The 17,707-nt window shown below is 32.7% G+C and overlaps 2 protein-coding genes and 1 long non-coding RNA gene across 12 annotated transcripts in view; 2 read left to right on the forward strand and 1 right to left on the reverse strand.

Moving 5' to 3' along the window:
- The window catches only part of LOC126918090 (uncharacterized), a 702,612-nt gene that overhangs the window by 611,037 nt on the left and 73,868 nt on the right, over positions 1-17,707 (reverse strand). The gene's annotated exons all lie outside the window — the stretch shown is intronic.
- Positions 1-17,707, forward strand: part of LOC126918032 (uncharacterized) — a 319,978-nt gene that overhangs the window by 223,490 nt on the left and 78,781 nt on the right. The window lies entirely within an intron of this gene.
- LOC126917680 (chromosome transmission fidelity protein 18 homolog) lies at positions 13,832-17,656 on the forward strand. Of its 3 annotated transcripts, XM_050724850.1 has the most exons (11): positions 13,834-14,025; positions 14,225-14,488; positions 14,553-14,688; positions 14,770-14,959; positions 15,057-15,481; positions 15,551-15,793; positions 15,874-16,214; positions 16,287-16,528; positions 16,622-16,884; positions 16,949-17,234; positions 17,314-17,656. In XM_050724850.1, exons 1-11 carry the CDS (start codon positions 13,944-13,946, stop codon positions 17,488-17,490), a joined length of 2,649 nt encoding a protein of 882 aa, XP_050580807.1. In that variant the 5' UTR covers positions 13,834-13,943; the 3' UTR covers positions 17,491-17,656. The 3 variants fall into 3 exon arrangements, with proteins under 3 accessions (XP_050580822.1, XP_050580807.1, XP_050580814.1); XM_050724865.1 differs by lacking the exon at positions 17,314-17,656 and having other exon boundaries at positions 13,832-14,025; positions 16,966-17,051; XM_050724857.1 differs by lacking the exon at positions 13,834-14,025 and having other exon boundaries at positions 14,345-14,488; positions 14,564-14,688.

The following is a 17,707-nucleotide window of genomic DNA, read 5'->3' on the forward strand; positions in this document are numbered from 1 at the left end:
GTTTACATCTTCTACTAGCATAATAATTAAGCTGCAAATATTTGACCATTTATGTGAAATGTAAATATAAGAAAATGTATAGAATGTATATGATGTGCGAAAACATACAAAATATCCAAAATAAAGATACAATATTTTTGAGAATGTAACAAGACGTATAGTTTTTCTACCGTTCAAAAACTTTCCAGTCCGATATATGATATAAATATATTCACTCTGGTTTTTAATTGTTCTACCACCGCCAGTTTGCAAGCTGAGAAAACTGAGTTTAAGGTTTATGAAGGTTAATACTATTAAATGAAGTTAAGATTTGTATTCTTTATGAATTTGTATTTTTTATACCAATGAGACATACATGGATTGATTAATTATATTTTTTTAAATAGAGTTAGGACAATTAAGAAGTAGGGCAACGATGAGCATAACATTACCTTAAAAAGTATAAATTCACATCCAACAATATTATAAATAGAAGCATAGTTCTCCGATTATCTAAGCATTTCGAAACCTAAAACACAGGTAAGCAATATAAGAAGTAATAATGAGGATCCGGGGCACTTCTGTTAAGCATTAGGTAGGCACCATGGGGTTTAGTCGGTAGAATAGCGGTGAGGTGTTCATGTGGATTTCCCGACGTATATAAAAAGGAAAAAAAATATAAGAAGTAATAAAACGAATAATATTTATATATATTATATATTATATATTATATATTATATATTATATATTATATATTATATATTATATATTATAATATAAATAAAAAATAATATAATTAGACCGTGGATCGTTATGTGGATTTATAATTTTGTGGACATAAGCAAAAAAGTAGAATTTAAATAGTAACTCGTTTTCAATTATAACGAGTACTGTACTTCAGATATTTTATACATTTTTGTGTATTATATGCACTTTTTTCCTTCTCTATAATTTTAAATTTTGCATAAAGTCATAAAAATCTGCAGTCTAATTATAATATTATAAAAACGAAAGAAATTCCATTCAGATTTCATTTGTTTAACACTATATATAAGAATATGAATTTATAATAATAATTTGTAATATTTTGAGTGCATTATAGCTTAAAGACATGCGCGATCGCGAAATTCAAGAGAATTGCTGTATCCATCGAAGTTAAATCCTTTGCTCTCCTTTTGAAACCACGATTGTCCGTCGTTCCTGCTTAACGTTTGCATGCTTCTCGAAACGAATTCGTGGATGCACCGCAAATCTAGAAGTTCTTGGAGCTAACATACGCTCCGTAGACGCGTTGGTCCCTGATAATCCGCGAATCGACAGCTGAGCAAGGTAGCGTACACGCGAACACAGATTCCGGATCAGAACGGCGATAGCATCAAATGAATAACCGATAGCGCGTTAATATTAAATTGTTTTCCACGTCGAACATAAACTTGCAACGAACAGCAGAAATTTCTCTGTTTGCCACCTTGTCGTACTCTGTCTTTTGACACTTTCTCGCCTTGCAAATTTATGGCGCTGCACGATTTTTCTTCCGTAACCTACTATCAATTTATTTTTCGTGCATTCACGAACTTCTTCGAGGAAACTTGTTTCCAACAAGTCTTTTTAAGCAAAGTGACGTTCCAGTTGGAGATAAAAGTAGCTCTAGATGAAAATCTCCGAGAGATTGCAATAGTTTCGAAGCAGATTCGCCTGCAATAATTTTTGCAATTAAAATCTTTTTTCGAATCGAAGATGAAACGATTGGATATTGGTCGATGAAACTTATACAAATATAAACGAAGTAAATGGAGATGCGGGAGATACAGATTATATCAAAAAACGTTTAAATGAATTATGTTGCATTCGAAAAGACTCATCGAATGGATGCAGACTGATTTCTTTTATATCTTATATTATTGTGAAACATTAAAGTGATCCTTAAAGTGAGAAACTTCGACCTCAAAATCGAACAATATATTGTACCAGCTGAATTCGTCTTTGCATCGGTTATAATGTAACATTAAAACAAAATATATTGACTTTGAAACAAGTCATGGTCATGTTAATACAATATCTTAGAAAATATTAGATATGAAAGAAATACAGTGATAGAGTGCACGCGTACCGAGCGAAAATTCAAAGTCGATTTTCTCGAAAACAAAGTCTCAAACGAAAAATTTTTATTCTATATTTTCGACTTCTTTTTTCGCGTAGGAATCATCCCTTTTCCGCTTGTACCACCAGTTACCAACCACCCTGTATATTTTTGCATCCTGTTGAAATTCATTATTTATATGATTGTTTACAAAAATTCAAAACATTATGATCTGTTTTTAAGAAACATATATTAATGAACCTCACAAACTGTTCAAGATCGAGAAATTAAAAAAATGCACTTGCCATATTCTTCATGTACGCCCTTTATATGTAATATGACACGTTTACCATATACGTTATATAACTACATAATATAATACTACATAAATGACATTAGTATACCATATACCTAATATATGTGTAATATTTATATATATACCTTAGTGTTTTATTTTAATATTTTAATAGCTTAGTTTTAATAGTTCTTAAATAAAGTGACATAACAAAGAATGGATAAAACCGTGACATTAATTCTACTGAATGAATTTTTTATAAACGCTGAAGCGAAGAAAATGTAACTGTCACTGTACATATCGTAAAATTAATTGTTAAATATATACACAAAACTAAATAATTTGACGACTTTATAAAATTATTTCTCAAGTGATAAATTTGGAATCTATACGAATTATTTCTTTAATGCAAAAGTGGTAGTTTTATTTTTTGCCTATTTCTTTTAGCACCGCATCTCAAAATCGTAATCGTCATTCTGTTTTGTGCAGAAGTGGTGTAAGTATATAGCTTTATTAATTTCTCAGTGGGTAGGAGTATAAGTGAGAATTGTCCACTCGATTCTTGCAGTTTTACTTTATTCCTTATCACACAGTAATCAACTTCTTTGACTTATACCACTTTCGCATTGAATATCACAGATACTAAAGCTAATTGTGATTTATTGCAATTGATTTTATAAAGTACAAAATATTTTCTAATTCTATGTCTCGCACAAAATATATTATTACATTTTCTAGATGTGGTTTGGAGGTTTCAAAATGTTCTTTTGATAGATGCTTGTTTCTACTTACAAGATTTTATGATATTTTGTAAGTTAATAAGAAAACACGTGTAGATTATGATAATAAATACTTACGTAAGCAAATTGAAGTTCAACAAGAAACGAAATATTAAAATATTTTTGAAGTATCGAAAGCCATCATACGAATATGTAACTTAAAATCCATTACATACTTTTAAAATTTTTAAAGCAGAGATTTCTATAACAATTTATTAAATTACGTAATAATAATAACAATTTAAGAAAATAAATATAAAATTGTTCAGCATGTGGCCAAATACAGAATTTTACACGAACATCACCAACATATCGCATATTTAATGAAAATTAAATCAAATATTTTAAATCTTGAATCTATGCATTGATAAGAAAGGTGAAAGAATTTTTAAGGAGTTTCTACGCATGGAAAGACTTTCGATGAAATGATAATGGTCATTTATTTAAACACCGTTAAGGACACGATTACACGAAAAGCAGCTTGCGGGGAAGTATCACCGCTGATGGTTATTCATGTGTCATGGGCAGAACCCTTAGAAATGTCTATTGGACGAGCCTGGCAAAGGATCGATGACCGGATCTCAGTAACCTCTTTGGTGAACGCATTCGACTGGTCTGATAATCGAAGGGCGCCGTTGGTGACCTATAGCACTTAAATCAGACGTATTTTCTCAGAAGGAACATGGAAACTCAAAAAGACGAAGTCAGGAAACTCGGTGTTTTACAGGTTTAGTATTGATTTCTTTTATTTAATCGAAAATTGGGTATAAATAACAAAATGGCTAATTTATTACATGAAAAATACGTTTATTTTTTGAAAATACATCAATATAAATACAAAATTCCTAGTCCTTATAATTATAGATTTTTTAATTATTTATACTTAAAAAATTTAATTATGGACAATTTAATTTTAAATATAACGCTTATTAATTAATATTAATATTAAGTTTTACAATACGCTTCTCGAAACATAAATAGTACATATATCTTACCTACTTGATATTATAAGCTAAGATACATAATTTACGGAAATGGTTCATTTTTAATGTAAGTGATTAACAGGTGTTGTCTTCATTTTGAGATTACGATATAATCACACTTATTTCTACCCTGAATGTCTGAATGTAATTCACGGAAAACAGCGCAGATTACAAATTACATATATGATATAAAAGTTGTCAAAATGTACAGACAATACGTAATATATAACAATATAATGTATATGTAAAAATGTAATGAGTATTTTATAATAATAATAATGTTATTACATTGTAATAATATTTTACAATATTTTACAATGTTTTACAATATTTTACAACATACATTATATTGTACATGCTCAATATCTATAGATGCATAAAATATCCAAACAAAAATTGACTTTAGGAAATAAAATAAATCTTCATTTCTATTTTACAACATACAAACTTTTTTATTTCATTACTTTGGTATTTAATTTCTGCAGAATAAATAGACAGAATCGCAACAATCGTAATAAGATGAACATTTTGCTAACAGCTCAAGTATTGCCATATTAAATATACGACGTTTATTAAATTTCTATAATACAGTTAACACAGTTAATACAGATAATACAGTTATCAAAAGAACACAAAAAGGTCGAGCGGAACGTGTTTAAGTATTGAACAACTGAACAAGGAAAATTACTCCACATGGAAATTACAAATGGAAGCGATTCATCAAAGATGAATTGTGGAAATATGCAAACGATTCAATAATTAGACCTGATTATCTTTAAGATATTAATACTACAAAATTAGTAATTAATTTCAATTAATGTTAGTTTTGAAGGGCAAATCAATTTTTTGGCATCTAGCTAGTTGAAAAACAATAATAAAGAATATTCACAAGGGGAAATATGTATAATTCAAAATGTAATCTCCATTAGATCAATTTTCCTGTATTCGACCTTTTCCATTAGATGTATATATTGAGAAAATACATAACGATTTTATATATTACTTTCAGTGTTACAACAAAAGAATCTATAGTACGAGTAAAAATTCCATCAATGTCTAACGTAAGAGTTGTACCCATCGGCTTTACTCTCCAAATTAAGAAACAATTTATATTTAATATTGTAATAGCTATATTATGACTACTAATACTATACTAATGTTAGTATAACAAACATATAAAACTTATAATTAATACTATATGCATTATTTAACAATCTATTCTATAAATGTTTGGTTTGTAAATCTGGACAATCAGCTTAGCGAGCCCCAACAACCGGCCCCAACAACAAATAGCTTGAAGAGGCTTTTTTAACCTCTTCCCGCACTTTAGCGAGTCGACTCGCTAAACTACGGGAAGAGATTAAAGTGAAATCACACATCTATCGGTAACACTCGAAGCCTGCTCAAGGTTATCCAGAACGAGCTAGAGAATTCGCGACGATGAACACATCCGCCAATTCGATGTACTACGCGAATATCACGCCCTGGCCGCACGATTAACGAATCTCGTCGAAAGTGAGCGACCATCACTTCCCTCGATAACCATAAATGGCAGATCATCCTCAATCTCTAGGCCGATGGCAATAAAGGTGACAGAACTACATCTAACCACATTCGACGGAGCCATCAGAGATTGGAATATTTTCTACGGCATCTCTGTACCAATGAATCGCAACGACTAACTGACACCCATACAAAGGCTGCAGCTTCTCCGGTCCAGTGTAATGTGGAAGAGCCACGTACTACATTCGATCGTTGAACATTACTGACGCTAATTACACCCACACAATCGCCATTCTGAAAGAGAAGTTCGAAAATTCGTAACCTAATCTCGACCTACGTCACTGGAATCCGATTCAAAACTATCAGCAACAGACCAAGGAATAATCGAAAACCCCAGGGCATTACTTCAGGTAATACACCAGGTATTTGGGAGACACGATCAAGCACAATCTACGCGCTTCAAGAAACTTAGAAGCGGCAACACGTCATACACCGTTCTTTTGGACATCATCATTCCAAGCTAAGCACAGATATTATTCGACATTGAAAACTCTTAACGTCTACTGGAACTCCGTCGACCATTTCATCCCCTACTCAATTAAGGCTACAAACATCACCACCCTCCTCATAAAACGAGTAATCAGCTCCGAAGTCGCCAAAATTACGACTCGCTGGGGTTGTTCGAGCCGCTGATCGGGCAAAGAAGCTGCTACAACGGGTTTGGTAATGGAAGGTCGATTAGGAGGAAGCCCTCAAGTACACATACATTCAGAATGGAACAGATATTACCCCCAATTACCAGTTACGGAACAAGAATAGGTTCCATCGCAGGACAATAATCGATTCCCCAAAAGAGATCGAATGTCGCGGCTTCGGCGACGTCAGCGAGAAGACATATGAGGTCTGTGTTTGCCACCGCAACATCAACCCTCACGACCAACGTCTGGAAGCAAATCCTCACGGCCAAATCAGAAATACCGCGGCTCGAATAGAGACCACACCAACAAGCTTATAAAGCTACTCAAACTCAGTCATTTCTCCGAAGAAATCCGTACTCTCTGAAGAGATAGAGACACGACGGTAAAGAGGAAGCTCCAGCAACTGAATCAATTTCTCGATAAGGAAGGGATATTGCAAATTGATGGCCGACTGAGCCATTCGCCGATGCCCTTCCCTCAAAAACATTCGATAATCCTGCCGAAATCATCCGTCACGACTACTACTACGAATCTGGAACATAACGAACAAAGTTATTTCCAAGCTCATCCTGGAGCCTCCTACGACGGAGAAGACAATGACGAGGACAACCGACGACTTGAATAAATTCCATTCTACAACGACCTACTCTAATGACTGCTCAGATCAACATTTCAACACTTAAGGTTATCTCTCATCAGGGAGATCTCCCCTCTGTAAAGAACATCGCTGAGTGATCGAACGGGGAGATCTACCTTATTCAATTTTGCAAAGCGTTTCTTTTTTTTTTTCTATTGTCAGTTATTGTTACCCGGAATTTTTCCCAACTAAATGAGTCACTTTTTCTGCGTATATAAAGTTCAGTATATAATAAAATACATCAATCTAGTGGTGTTAAAATTAATTAACAAGTTACACTATCAGTTATGACTAAATAAAGTTATAATCGAACGATACCACATTGTAAAAAAATGTTTTTAATTTCGTGTTCAATCGCGTTATTTACCTTTAGTTATCTTTAATGTTTGTAATTTTGCCTATACTTTTTATACTTTTAATATATACTTTTAATTTGATATTTTGTTTACCTGAATTTAGTTGAGGGTGTGCGTGTGTGGTGTTGTGTTGTGTGTTGTGTTGTGTTGTGTACAGCAACGCTAACAGGTGCTGGAATTAGGTCTTCTATCCAATTCCTTCTGGAACGCTGGCTGCCTGGGCTCATCTGGATCAGGTTGGCTCGGTAGTAGCACCAGCCGTTTGACGCTCTGAAGCTCGTTGAAGTTTAAACAGTTGCAGTTCGGATGCCGTCGAGGCCGAGATTGACCTTGATGAGCGGGTGTCGTAGGCAGACAAATCGCCTTTTTCTGCTCCGGTATTTCTAGTAAACGCGTTGGGCTTCACCTTGGGTGCATCCTTCAGGTTGGGTAACCATTCCGGTCCATGTTGCCAAATGGTCAGGCATAGATATTCTTCCGGCGAGTGACTTCGGGAAATGTGTTAATCCAATGGAGGATGATAGTGGAATCAGTCCGAGTAATCTTCATGGTGCGGTCTGTATTTGGGCCGTGGCACTTCCGATTTGGCTATGAGGATTTGCCTTCAGACGTTGGCTGCGGCGGTTGATGTTGCGGAGACAAACATAGAATTCATACGCCTTCTCGCTGAAGTCGCCGAAGCCGTGTCATTCAACTCTTTTGCGGACTCAATTATTGTCCTGCGTTGGAACTTGGTCTTGTTCCGTAGTGGTAACTGGGGATAATATCTGTTCCACTCTTAATGTATGTCTACTGGGGGGCATTCGTCCCATTCGATCTTCCATTACCACACCCGTTGTAGCAGCTTCTTCGCCCGATCAGCGGCGCGAGCAACCTCAACCAGTCGTAATTTTGACGACTTCGGAGCTGATCACTCGTTTCGTGAAGAGGATGATGATGTGTGTACCCTTAATTGAGTAGAGGATGGAATCGTCGACGGAGTACCAGTAGACGTTAACAGTTTTCAATGTTGAATAATATCTGTACTTAGCATGGAATGATGATGTCCAAAAGAACGGTGTCTGACGTGTTGCCGCTTCTAAGTTTCTTGAAGCGCGTAGATAGTGCTTGATCGTGTCGAACAAACACATGGAGTATTACCTGGAGTAAAGCCCTGGGGTTTTCGATGATTCCTTGGTCAATTTCGAATCGCATTCCAGTGGCGTCGATCGAGGTTAGGTTACAAATTATCGGACTTCTTTATCAGAATGGTGATGGCGTCGGTGTAATTAGCATCAGTAGTGTTCAACGATTGAATACAGCACGCGGCTCTTCCCATTACAGTGAACCGGAGATACTGTAGCTTTTGTACGGGTGTCAATCAATCGTTGCGATTCATTGTTACAGAGATGCCGTAGAAAATATTCCAATCTTCGATGGCTCCGTCGAATGTAGGTAGATGTATTTCTGTCACTTTTGTTGCCATCGGCCTAAAGATTGCGGATGATCTGCCATTTATAGATGTCGAGGGCAGGTGATGGTCGCTCACTTTCGATGAGATTCGTTGATCGCGCGACCTGGACTTGATATTTGCGTAGTTCATCGAAACAGCGATCGTGTTCATCGTCGCCGAGTTCTTCTATGTTGTCCTGGATAACCTTGAACACACTTCACATGTCGTCGATAGATGTATGATTTCACTTAAAACCACCTCTTCATGCTGAACGAACGTCACTAACTTAACAATTTAAACATTTTAACAGTTGTTTGTTTTCAACACCTTTTAAAAACTAGAAGTGTCTGACACGACGCGTCGAGTATGTGCATGTTTCTTCGGATACTCTACTGAAAGTGTATTCTGATCGAACAGTTCATGACTAGTGACGTTCGATGATGGTGATGTCCAGAATTTAAACTATCGATGAGCGTGTCTAGAGACGAGCGGATTGGTTGATGACAATTTTCCTTAAGGTAGTGAGGGTAACGGCTATTCTTGCCAATTGGTTGAAGAAATGCTGGAGGGGGAAGAGTACTGGCCGCCTCCATTCAAAGGTCCCACTTTGGCCGTTAGCGGCCTTCCAGTGTCGTACATGGGAAAACTTTTGTCCCGTATTATACCGTAAGGAGCAATAAACCTTAAGAGCGTCTTGATTTGAAGGATGCAATAGACTTAGTCGCAATAAAGAGAATTTTAGACGCGGCAATAATGCTTCCTTGGGATTAATCCGGGTCCGAGCAAATGTATTTGACAGTTATTAACCATCTTGACCGATGGATGAATCAGAATATATGAGAATATATGGTTGAGTTACAGGACGTACCACTCCTGTGTATATTTTAATAAAATGGAAATATTTATAATATTTTTCAGACACTGATAAATTATCCAATATAATGATGAAATCATTTTTCTCGCGACAACTTCTACATTGCTCACTATACTTTTATTTAGATTATTTGCAAAATTAAAACTGCCAGATGGATAACATTTTAAATTATAATATCATATAATAAATCTTTCCGGATCTCTACTTTGCGATAAAATAATTACGATTAACAAAAAGTATTATTTTTAATAATTACTTTTAATATATAAAAATATAACTTTCCCTTAAAATTTAAAGATCATAAAATAAAATATCGCTAATGATGTTTATTGCAATAAAGTAATGGATAATTCAAATTCCATTTGAAAACATTGTAAAGAAATGTGTATGATCTTGATTTGATATCTCGATCAAACCATCGTAGGAAAACATAATTAAAAAAAAATAAATAAATAAAATTATGATATACATGGATAATATTCTCCAACACAATACCAATCATAATGCAGAACATCAACACTTCAGTTAAAGCATGAATGTTCCACAATAAATTTTATAAGCATAATTTACGTTGCATTTTTAAATTCAATAATTCGATCAACTATTACTTTCTAATTTATTTAATTTACTCCAACTAAAAGGAAACTCATCTTTTCTAGATGACATGTTTTCAACCCTGCAACACTCACCACGTTAAAGATAAAGAAAATTAGAATTTCGTCCTTCAAACGAATTAAACACGCATTTTTTCGGGTCTTTGAACAGAACACTGAAAGAAAAAAATCGACTTTGAATTTTCGCTCGGTACGCGTGCACTTTATGGCATGGAGCCATATTGAATCAATTGTCTATTCTGAAGAAATCGCATGTTGCGAGCAATTGAGAGAAAAGATTATTGTAGCCTTTCATACTTTAAAACAATCGAATACGTTAAAAAGTGTTCATAGAAATTTAATTAGAAGAGCAGAAGTATGTGTTCGGCAGAATGTGCAACATTTTCAGCAATTTTTGTAATAATAAACTTTATGATTACTTCATATTATATCATTATGTATTTCTAATTTTCGTTACTGCAAACACAAGCTTAAACTGCGATAATATACATCGAGACAGCGATCTACAGTGAGATCCGTTATAACGAGACGTGATACAGTGCACGCGTACCGAGCGAAAATTCAAAGTCGATTTTCTCGAAAACAAAGCCTCTAACGAAAAATTTTTATTCTATATTTCAGACATCTTTTTTCGCGTAGAATCAGTTTCCCTTTCCACTTGTATCACCAGTTACCAACCACCCTGTATATGTATAGATATGTATGACGCCATTTTCTTTGCTGTTCAAGGTCACTCAATGGGGGTAAAATAGAATCGTGACTGAATATTATTTTTTGTCCATTCAAGTTTTAAATTGTTAATGGCATATCAGAATTCCATTATGATTGATTTTTCCGTCGGGAGAAGAAGAAATTCTTGAATCGTGCATAACACACCTTCGTAAATTGGTGTTATGCAGTTACAATGTTCCAGACAATTTTCTTTTAATACATCTTTGTGGAATTAATTACATAATACAATTTCATACATATATTGATAAACGTAAAAAATTGTATTTAATTTTAGATGAACTATTTATGCAAATATTAATTTACAAAACAACAGACACGAGAAATAGGTAAATATATATATATATATATAGGGTGTTCGATTTGTAACGAGTAGCTTATCTCGTACAAGTCATAGAAAAGAAGATTACGACATTCGAAAACATAAACCCAGATGCGCGACATTTTGTAAGAAAGCTGGACGTACGGAATACCACTATGGCTGACAGCAGCAATGAGCCATATAAACAAAATAGAGACAATGCGAGCTAAAATTCTTCGAACGATAGTAAACGCACCATGGTACGTTAGAAATGATGACACACGGAGGGACCTGAGAATCCTAACGGTCAAGGAAGCATTTAGCAGATACATAACACGCACTGTACGCAATATATATGAAATAAATGTATATAAATAAATAATGAAAATAAAAAGGAATACTTAATGCGTATGTGATTTTGGACACCAGTATATAGCTGTGAATGCGTTTAATTTGTATAAACATTGTGTATATGTACTATCATATATTATTTATTTATGGAGGCAAAGGATCAGAAGAAACATTGATCCTTTCTATTCGAAAATTTCATGAGGTTTTTCGATGTGCTGTTATGAATTTTAATGAATAGATAGGTATGATGTTTAATCTACGATTTTTCTTCAAAACATCGCGCTGGACGGTTTACGCCTTCGAATATAATCTTCTTCTCTACGACTTGTACGAGGTGAGCTGTTGCCCACGTATCGTTCAATTGGAGGATTCCTGTGCACTCAGCTGCTCAGTCTGACTTTCGTTCGTGTAAGAACGTGCAAAATCTTGCATTTTCAGGAGTCGCAATTGCACGACATCGGGACCGTTAATCTGCTGAATCATTAATTTATGGCACCTTTAAGCCTTAACTTATGACACGTGACAATAGGTCGAAGAACAAGCGGTCGTCCCAGGTGTTCGAACTTCACATTGTCTTACGCTTTTTATGTCACAGGTAATACCTCTGTTCAAACCGATCGTCATTTTTCGAAGTTAGTAAGAATATTTTGCAGAAAAAAAGAAAAATAATAAGAAATGAAACAAAAGAAGCAATAATTGGTAAAAGAAATATTATAGGAAACTCGTGTCCGCAAAAAATTATTAACAGAAGCCACTTTCCCGTAAAAAGTGTAATTAAACAATTATTATTAACAGAGACCCTTTTACCGTAGAAAAAATGATTGAACAATTTTTTTGCGAAAAAGATTTAACAAATGAATCACACAAAACGGAAATTTTCCGAGAGCTTATAGACGAGAAAAAAATCCTCGGAAATAGCTGGAACAGTGTAAAAATGAATCTAACACGGAAATAGACCCCAGTTTCAAAATCATCGAAATTTATTATTAACTATGTGCAAGAAAAGCATTCTGGGACAAGATACTGCTTTCAGATGAAAGCAAATCGAATATTTTTTAATGTAGTGAATAGGTTTTAGTTTGGTGAAAATCGAATACTGAATTAAATAAAAAAAACTACATTACCGTCAAAACTACAAACCGTCAAATACGGGTGAGGTGGGGTGATAGTATGGAGGTGTACGTGCTCCTCTCGTGTAGGAGAGCTTATTTTTATCGAAAATACCACGGACAAATATAATTAATGAAATATCTGGAAGCAGAAGTTTGGAAAAAGGCGAAAAAATAAAATTTATGTTAATGATTGTGTTAATGATTCTACACGCACAGCCTATATTATTAAACAATTTTTAAAAATCATTTTTAATACACCGTATATGTTAATGACTCTCACAATCCTCAGACCTAAATCCTATTCAGCATCTTTGGTTTGAATTGGGAAGAAGAATTAAGACACATCATATTAATAAGTAAGATCTGAAGAAAGTACTCCTTGAGGAATGGTATAAAATATATCAAAAAATCACAAAAATGTTAGTATACTCAATGTCAAATCGTCTGAAAATTGACATAAAAAAGTAGGATTACATACTAAATATTAAATCAAATGTTATAATAAATTTATATAACAAAATCGCAAGTATGCTGATACTTCTGTTTCGCTTAACACTGACCTTTGTATGTATTCTACCTTTCTTCTGTATTATAATTATTTTTTAAATTTGTAATTATATGGTATACCATGGTAAACTTTAGAATCAACAGTTATATTTTACAAAAAGATTAAATAGAGAATCACGTTCTTTACAGATTTACGAAGAATTTTATACGAAGATCCGGATTGTGTCAATATTTTTATTTGGTACTGTACACAAGCCCATAAAAGTGTTCGCTGAACCGTAGCGGTTTCAGCAATGGCACGCTACGTAAATATATTATAAACAAAGTCAGTTTTATATACATATGTATATACGTATAGAATTAATGAAATTTTAATATCATTTTCCAAGAGAATGGTTAATATACGACCCATAGTTCGTCGAAACAAATGTCAAACAAATTTTTATATGAAAATGTATTATTAAAATAGATATTAACAGAAATAAAATAGATATTGATACAATTAAATATATACTGATATCACTTATCTTCATTGACTATGAAATCATATTTGTTTATTTACTCATGTGTTATGATTTAAAATTCCCGCGGAAAAATACGCGGCAAAATATAATAGATAATATTATACACGTATACAAGAATGTACAACTAGGATTAAATTTGAAGAACACCAATATATAACAATTAAAATATTTGTAAAACAAATTGCAATTATGGATTCTGAATTTCCCGATCCTGATGAAGAATTTGATTTAGTTCACGAAGAAGAATATGAAGTTTTAAAAGAAATTGAAGGTATACGAATTATAACCTTGCTGTCATAACTTCTTATAAATTTATGTAAATAATCTAAGAATTTGTATATAAGAAATAGGAAACTTTGTTAAATAGGATATTCTATCCTATTATTTAATAAATTTTTTGTTTATTAATGTAAAAAAAAGTTAATTAAAGTCGCAAAATAAATGTAATTACAAATTTAAATTGCTTTTAGAGCTTGAAAAAGAAAAAGGAGAACAGCCTCAAGAAATTCAGAATTTGCAGGAGAAGCGGAAAGAAGATGAATTGAATATTGTGATATCAAATCTATATAAAGAATTAAATACTCCTACATCTAGTAAATACAATGAATTATGTATTTCCAGTACTAGTAAAGTTATTGAAAGCAATGACAATTTTGATACAGATGTTACAAAAAAGAGAAATTATAATGAACTTTTTGGTGATATCTCAGATATATTAGATGTAAATGATTTCGGTATGTATCTTCATATAAATTAAAACATTCATATACATGATAAATCATTGTATTTGAATTATAGCTAATATTCAGGAACCAAAAGAAAAGAAACCACGATGGAATGAACCTCAAGAAATTATTAAAGTGGTAGTAGATGCTAAGGTTAAGTTTAATGAATGTGACAGTGGAGTTTCTTTCAACAGAAAAGATGTTGAACAGTATGTTAAAAGAAAATATGCTAACTTTTATACTTGAAAGTAGTAAAGCATTAATATTATCTGCTTCATAATTTTATTTAGCAAGAGAGAGTCAATATCATTGAGAGTTCCCCGTTGGAATTTTATAGCTCTGACTAGGCCACATGATGCACAACGTATTTATATAAGAGTAAAAAATGATGAGCAAAATAAAATTAAAAAAAATACAGATTCGATTTCTAACTTATTATCAGTACCATATAGTCAACTTAAAACTGCAGCTGAAGAAATTGTAAGTGTCTTGAAGATATATATTATCTCTCGTTTCAACATATATTGGAATAACTTTAATGACATGCATATTGTAAGAATTTCAAGTCTTTTTGTAGATATTACAGAATGTTAAGCGTGCCAGTAGTGAAATTCCCTACCTTGCTGCTACAAAATCTGCTAAAGATGATGAACTGTGGGTTGATAAATATAGACCTAGATCTTACATGGAGTTACTTTCAGATGAAAGTGTAAACAGACACTTATTACATTGGATAAAACTCTGGGATAAAATAGTATTTAATCGAAATTATGTTAATAACAAGAGGAAAAAAGTAAATTTTACATTTAAAAATAAAAAGTTTATGGATGAAAAAGCTTTTCAGGAAGTAGATAGTAAAGGTTTCCCAATTCAGAGAATTGTGCTACTTAGTGGACCACCTGGATTAGGAAAAACTACGTTAGCCCATTTAGCAGCCAAACATGCTGGCTATAATGTAGTAGAAATTAATGCAAGTGATGAAAGAAGTCCAGATGCATTTAGGTAATTTACAATTAAAATTAATATCCAACTGAATTGTAAATTTATATAGATATGTATTGTTAAATGTAGACAAGTCCTTCTTGCATCAACACAAATGAAAGCAGTAATGGGAAACGATCCAAAGCCAAATTGTTTAGTTTTAGATGAAATTGATGGTGCACCAGCTGCATCAATCGATCTTCTTCTTAAGTTCGTACAAGGTAAATTAGTTTCAAAAGGAAAGAAAGATAAGACGAAAACTCCTAAACAATCAAATTCTTGTCACCGTCCTGTAATATGCATCTGTAATGAACCATATACTCCTTCCTTAAGGTAAATTTCTAATACAACTTATTTGTATGATTCATATACTCCTATGCACAAATATTAATTTTATTTCATATTTATTATAGAGCTCTTAGAGCAGTTGCCCTCATTATACCAGTACCAGAAGTAAGTGCTACAAAAGTAGCAGACAGATTAATGGAAATATCAAAAAAAGAAAATTTAAAAGTAAATCCTGATGCACTTTTAGGATTAGTAAAAGTATCTGGTTGCGATATTAGATCATGTCTAGGAACATTACAATATATGGGTGGTATTAGTTTAGGCGACAATTTATCTTTTGCGTTAAAAGATAGTAGAAAAGGATTGTTCGACTCGTGGAAACAAATATTAAAAATACCCATGAACAGAAGTGGTATACTGCCTCTTTCAGAAAGAGTTCAACTTGTACTAAAGACTGTGCAAAATGGTAAATTATTTTTATAGTAATATTATTAATACAAATTTTTAAGATATTAGTAACATTTATTTTTTACTTTAGGAGAAACAGAAAAATTAGCTCAAGGCATATTCCATAATTATCCAGAAACTTGTAATGATAATTTTAGTTATATAGCATTATGTTTACAATGGTTTCAACTTTTTGATGAAATTTTATCTCTTATTGCAAGTCTTCAAACTTGGTCTATTATGCCTTATATAAATTATACGTTCGTTGCTTGGCATTTATACTTTGCAACCGCAGGAAATATTAAATTATCCTATCCTTCCATTGCATATGAAGTAAGAATTACATATATTGTATATATAATTATTATATATACATATGATATAATCTAGACTCATAAATTTAATTTAAAAATTCAATTTTCCTAGATGAGTCAGAAACATGCAAGGAACGTTGGTATTCTAACTGCTGTTCAACGAAGTAGTGGTCGTAACAGTGTAATTTTAACGATCGACATTGCTCCTTTTCTTCCGGATTTATTATCTCCGCAATTACGAACAGTTTCTGGACATTTACACTCAGACAAAGAGAAGGATGATCTTAGTCGATTAGTGAATATTTTAATTGACATTGGTCTCACATTCATTCAAGAAAAGAATCTTGATGAAAGTTATGACTATAAACTAGATCCGTAAGTTAGAAAAGTATAGTCTAGATTCGTATGTAAAATGTACAAATTAATTATATTTTTTCAGTAATATATTTGAAATAGGCATTTTTCCGGATTGTAAGTATCATCGAACACTCACATATACAGTGAAGCAAATAATTGTTCAAGAGTTAGAAGCTGAACGATTACGACGAGCTGAAAATGCAATAAAAAATACAAAATCTATTCAAAGTAAAAATGAAAAAATTACAAATCATAATGTTATAACCAATTCAACATCAGATCCTGTCACCAAGATATGCAATAATGCAGCTAGCAAAACTAATGTTATAGAACAATCTAAAAATCTTCAAGCGAAAACAACAGAAACAGTAATAACTTTCTATGTTTTTTTAAATATTATTTAATTCCTCTTCAATATAAATATTACAAAAATTATGATAATTACAGAAATATAAGGATTTTTTTGGAAGAATTATTACAGTCGATCAAGATAAACACAACAAATTGGATAAAGAATCAATCAATTCGTTAAATCGTTTAACAAAGAATGGTGTATGGTATAAATACAAAGAAGGTTTTAGCAATGCAGTTCGCCGAAAAGTTAAAATGAGGAATCTTCTTTAAATTATTAAATTTAATTTTTTATTATTTTTATTATTATCATCATTATTCTATGTTATAAAAAGTGTGCTTTTATTTGATTTCAGAGCTTAACATGTATTTTTCCAACCTCTTCATATATGTAAAAGCATTGCTTGTTATAATAAATATACAAACTTCATCAACTATATTTTTGGACCTAACAGATCCCCCTTTTAACTTCTTTGTATTAAAATATTTC

Source organism: Bombus affinis, chromosome 1, assembly GCF_024516045.1.
Source record: "Bombus affinis isolate iyBomAffi1 chromosome 1, iyBomAffi1.2, whole genome shotgun sequence".
NCBI classification, from domain to species: domain Eukaryota; kingdom Metazoa; phylum Arthropoda; class Insecta; order Hymenoptera; family Apidae; genus Bombus; species Bombus affinis.

Bases quoted from the DNA above. Each gene is read 5' to 3' on its own strand.
- LOC126917680 (XM_050724850.1), top strand. From the start codon at position 13,944: ATGGATTCTGAATTTCCCGATCCTGATGAAGAATTTGATTTAGTTCAC. The intron at 14,026-14,224 runs GTATACGAATTA...AATTGCTTTTAG, and splicing joins AGTTTTAAAAGAAATTGAAG to AGCTTGAAAAAGAAAAAGGA. The intron at 14,489-14,552 runs GTATGTATCTTC...TTTGAATTATAG, and splicing joins ATTAGATGTAAATGATTTCG to CTAATATTCAGGAACCAAAA.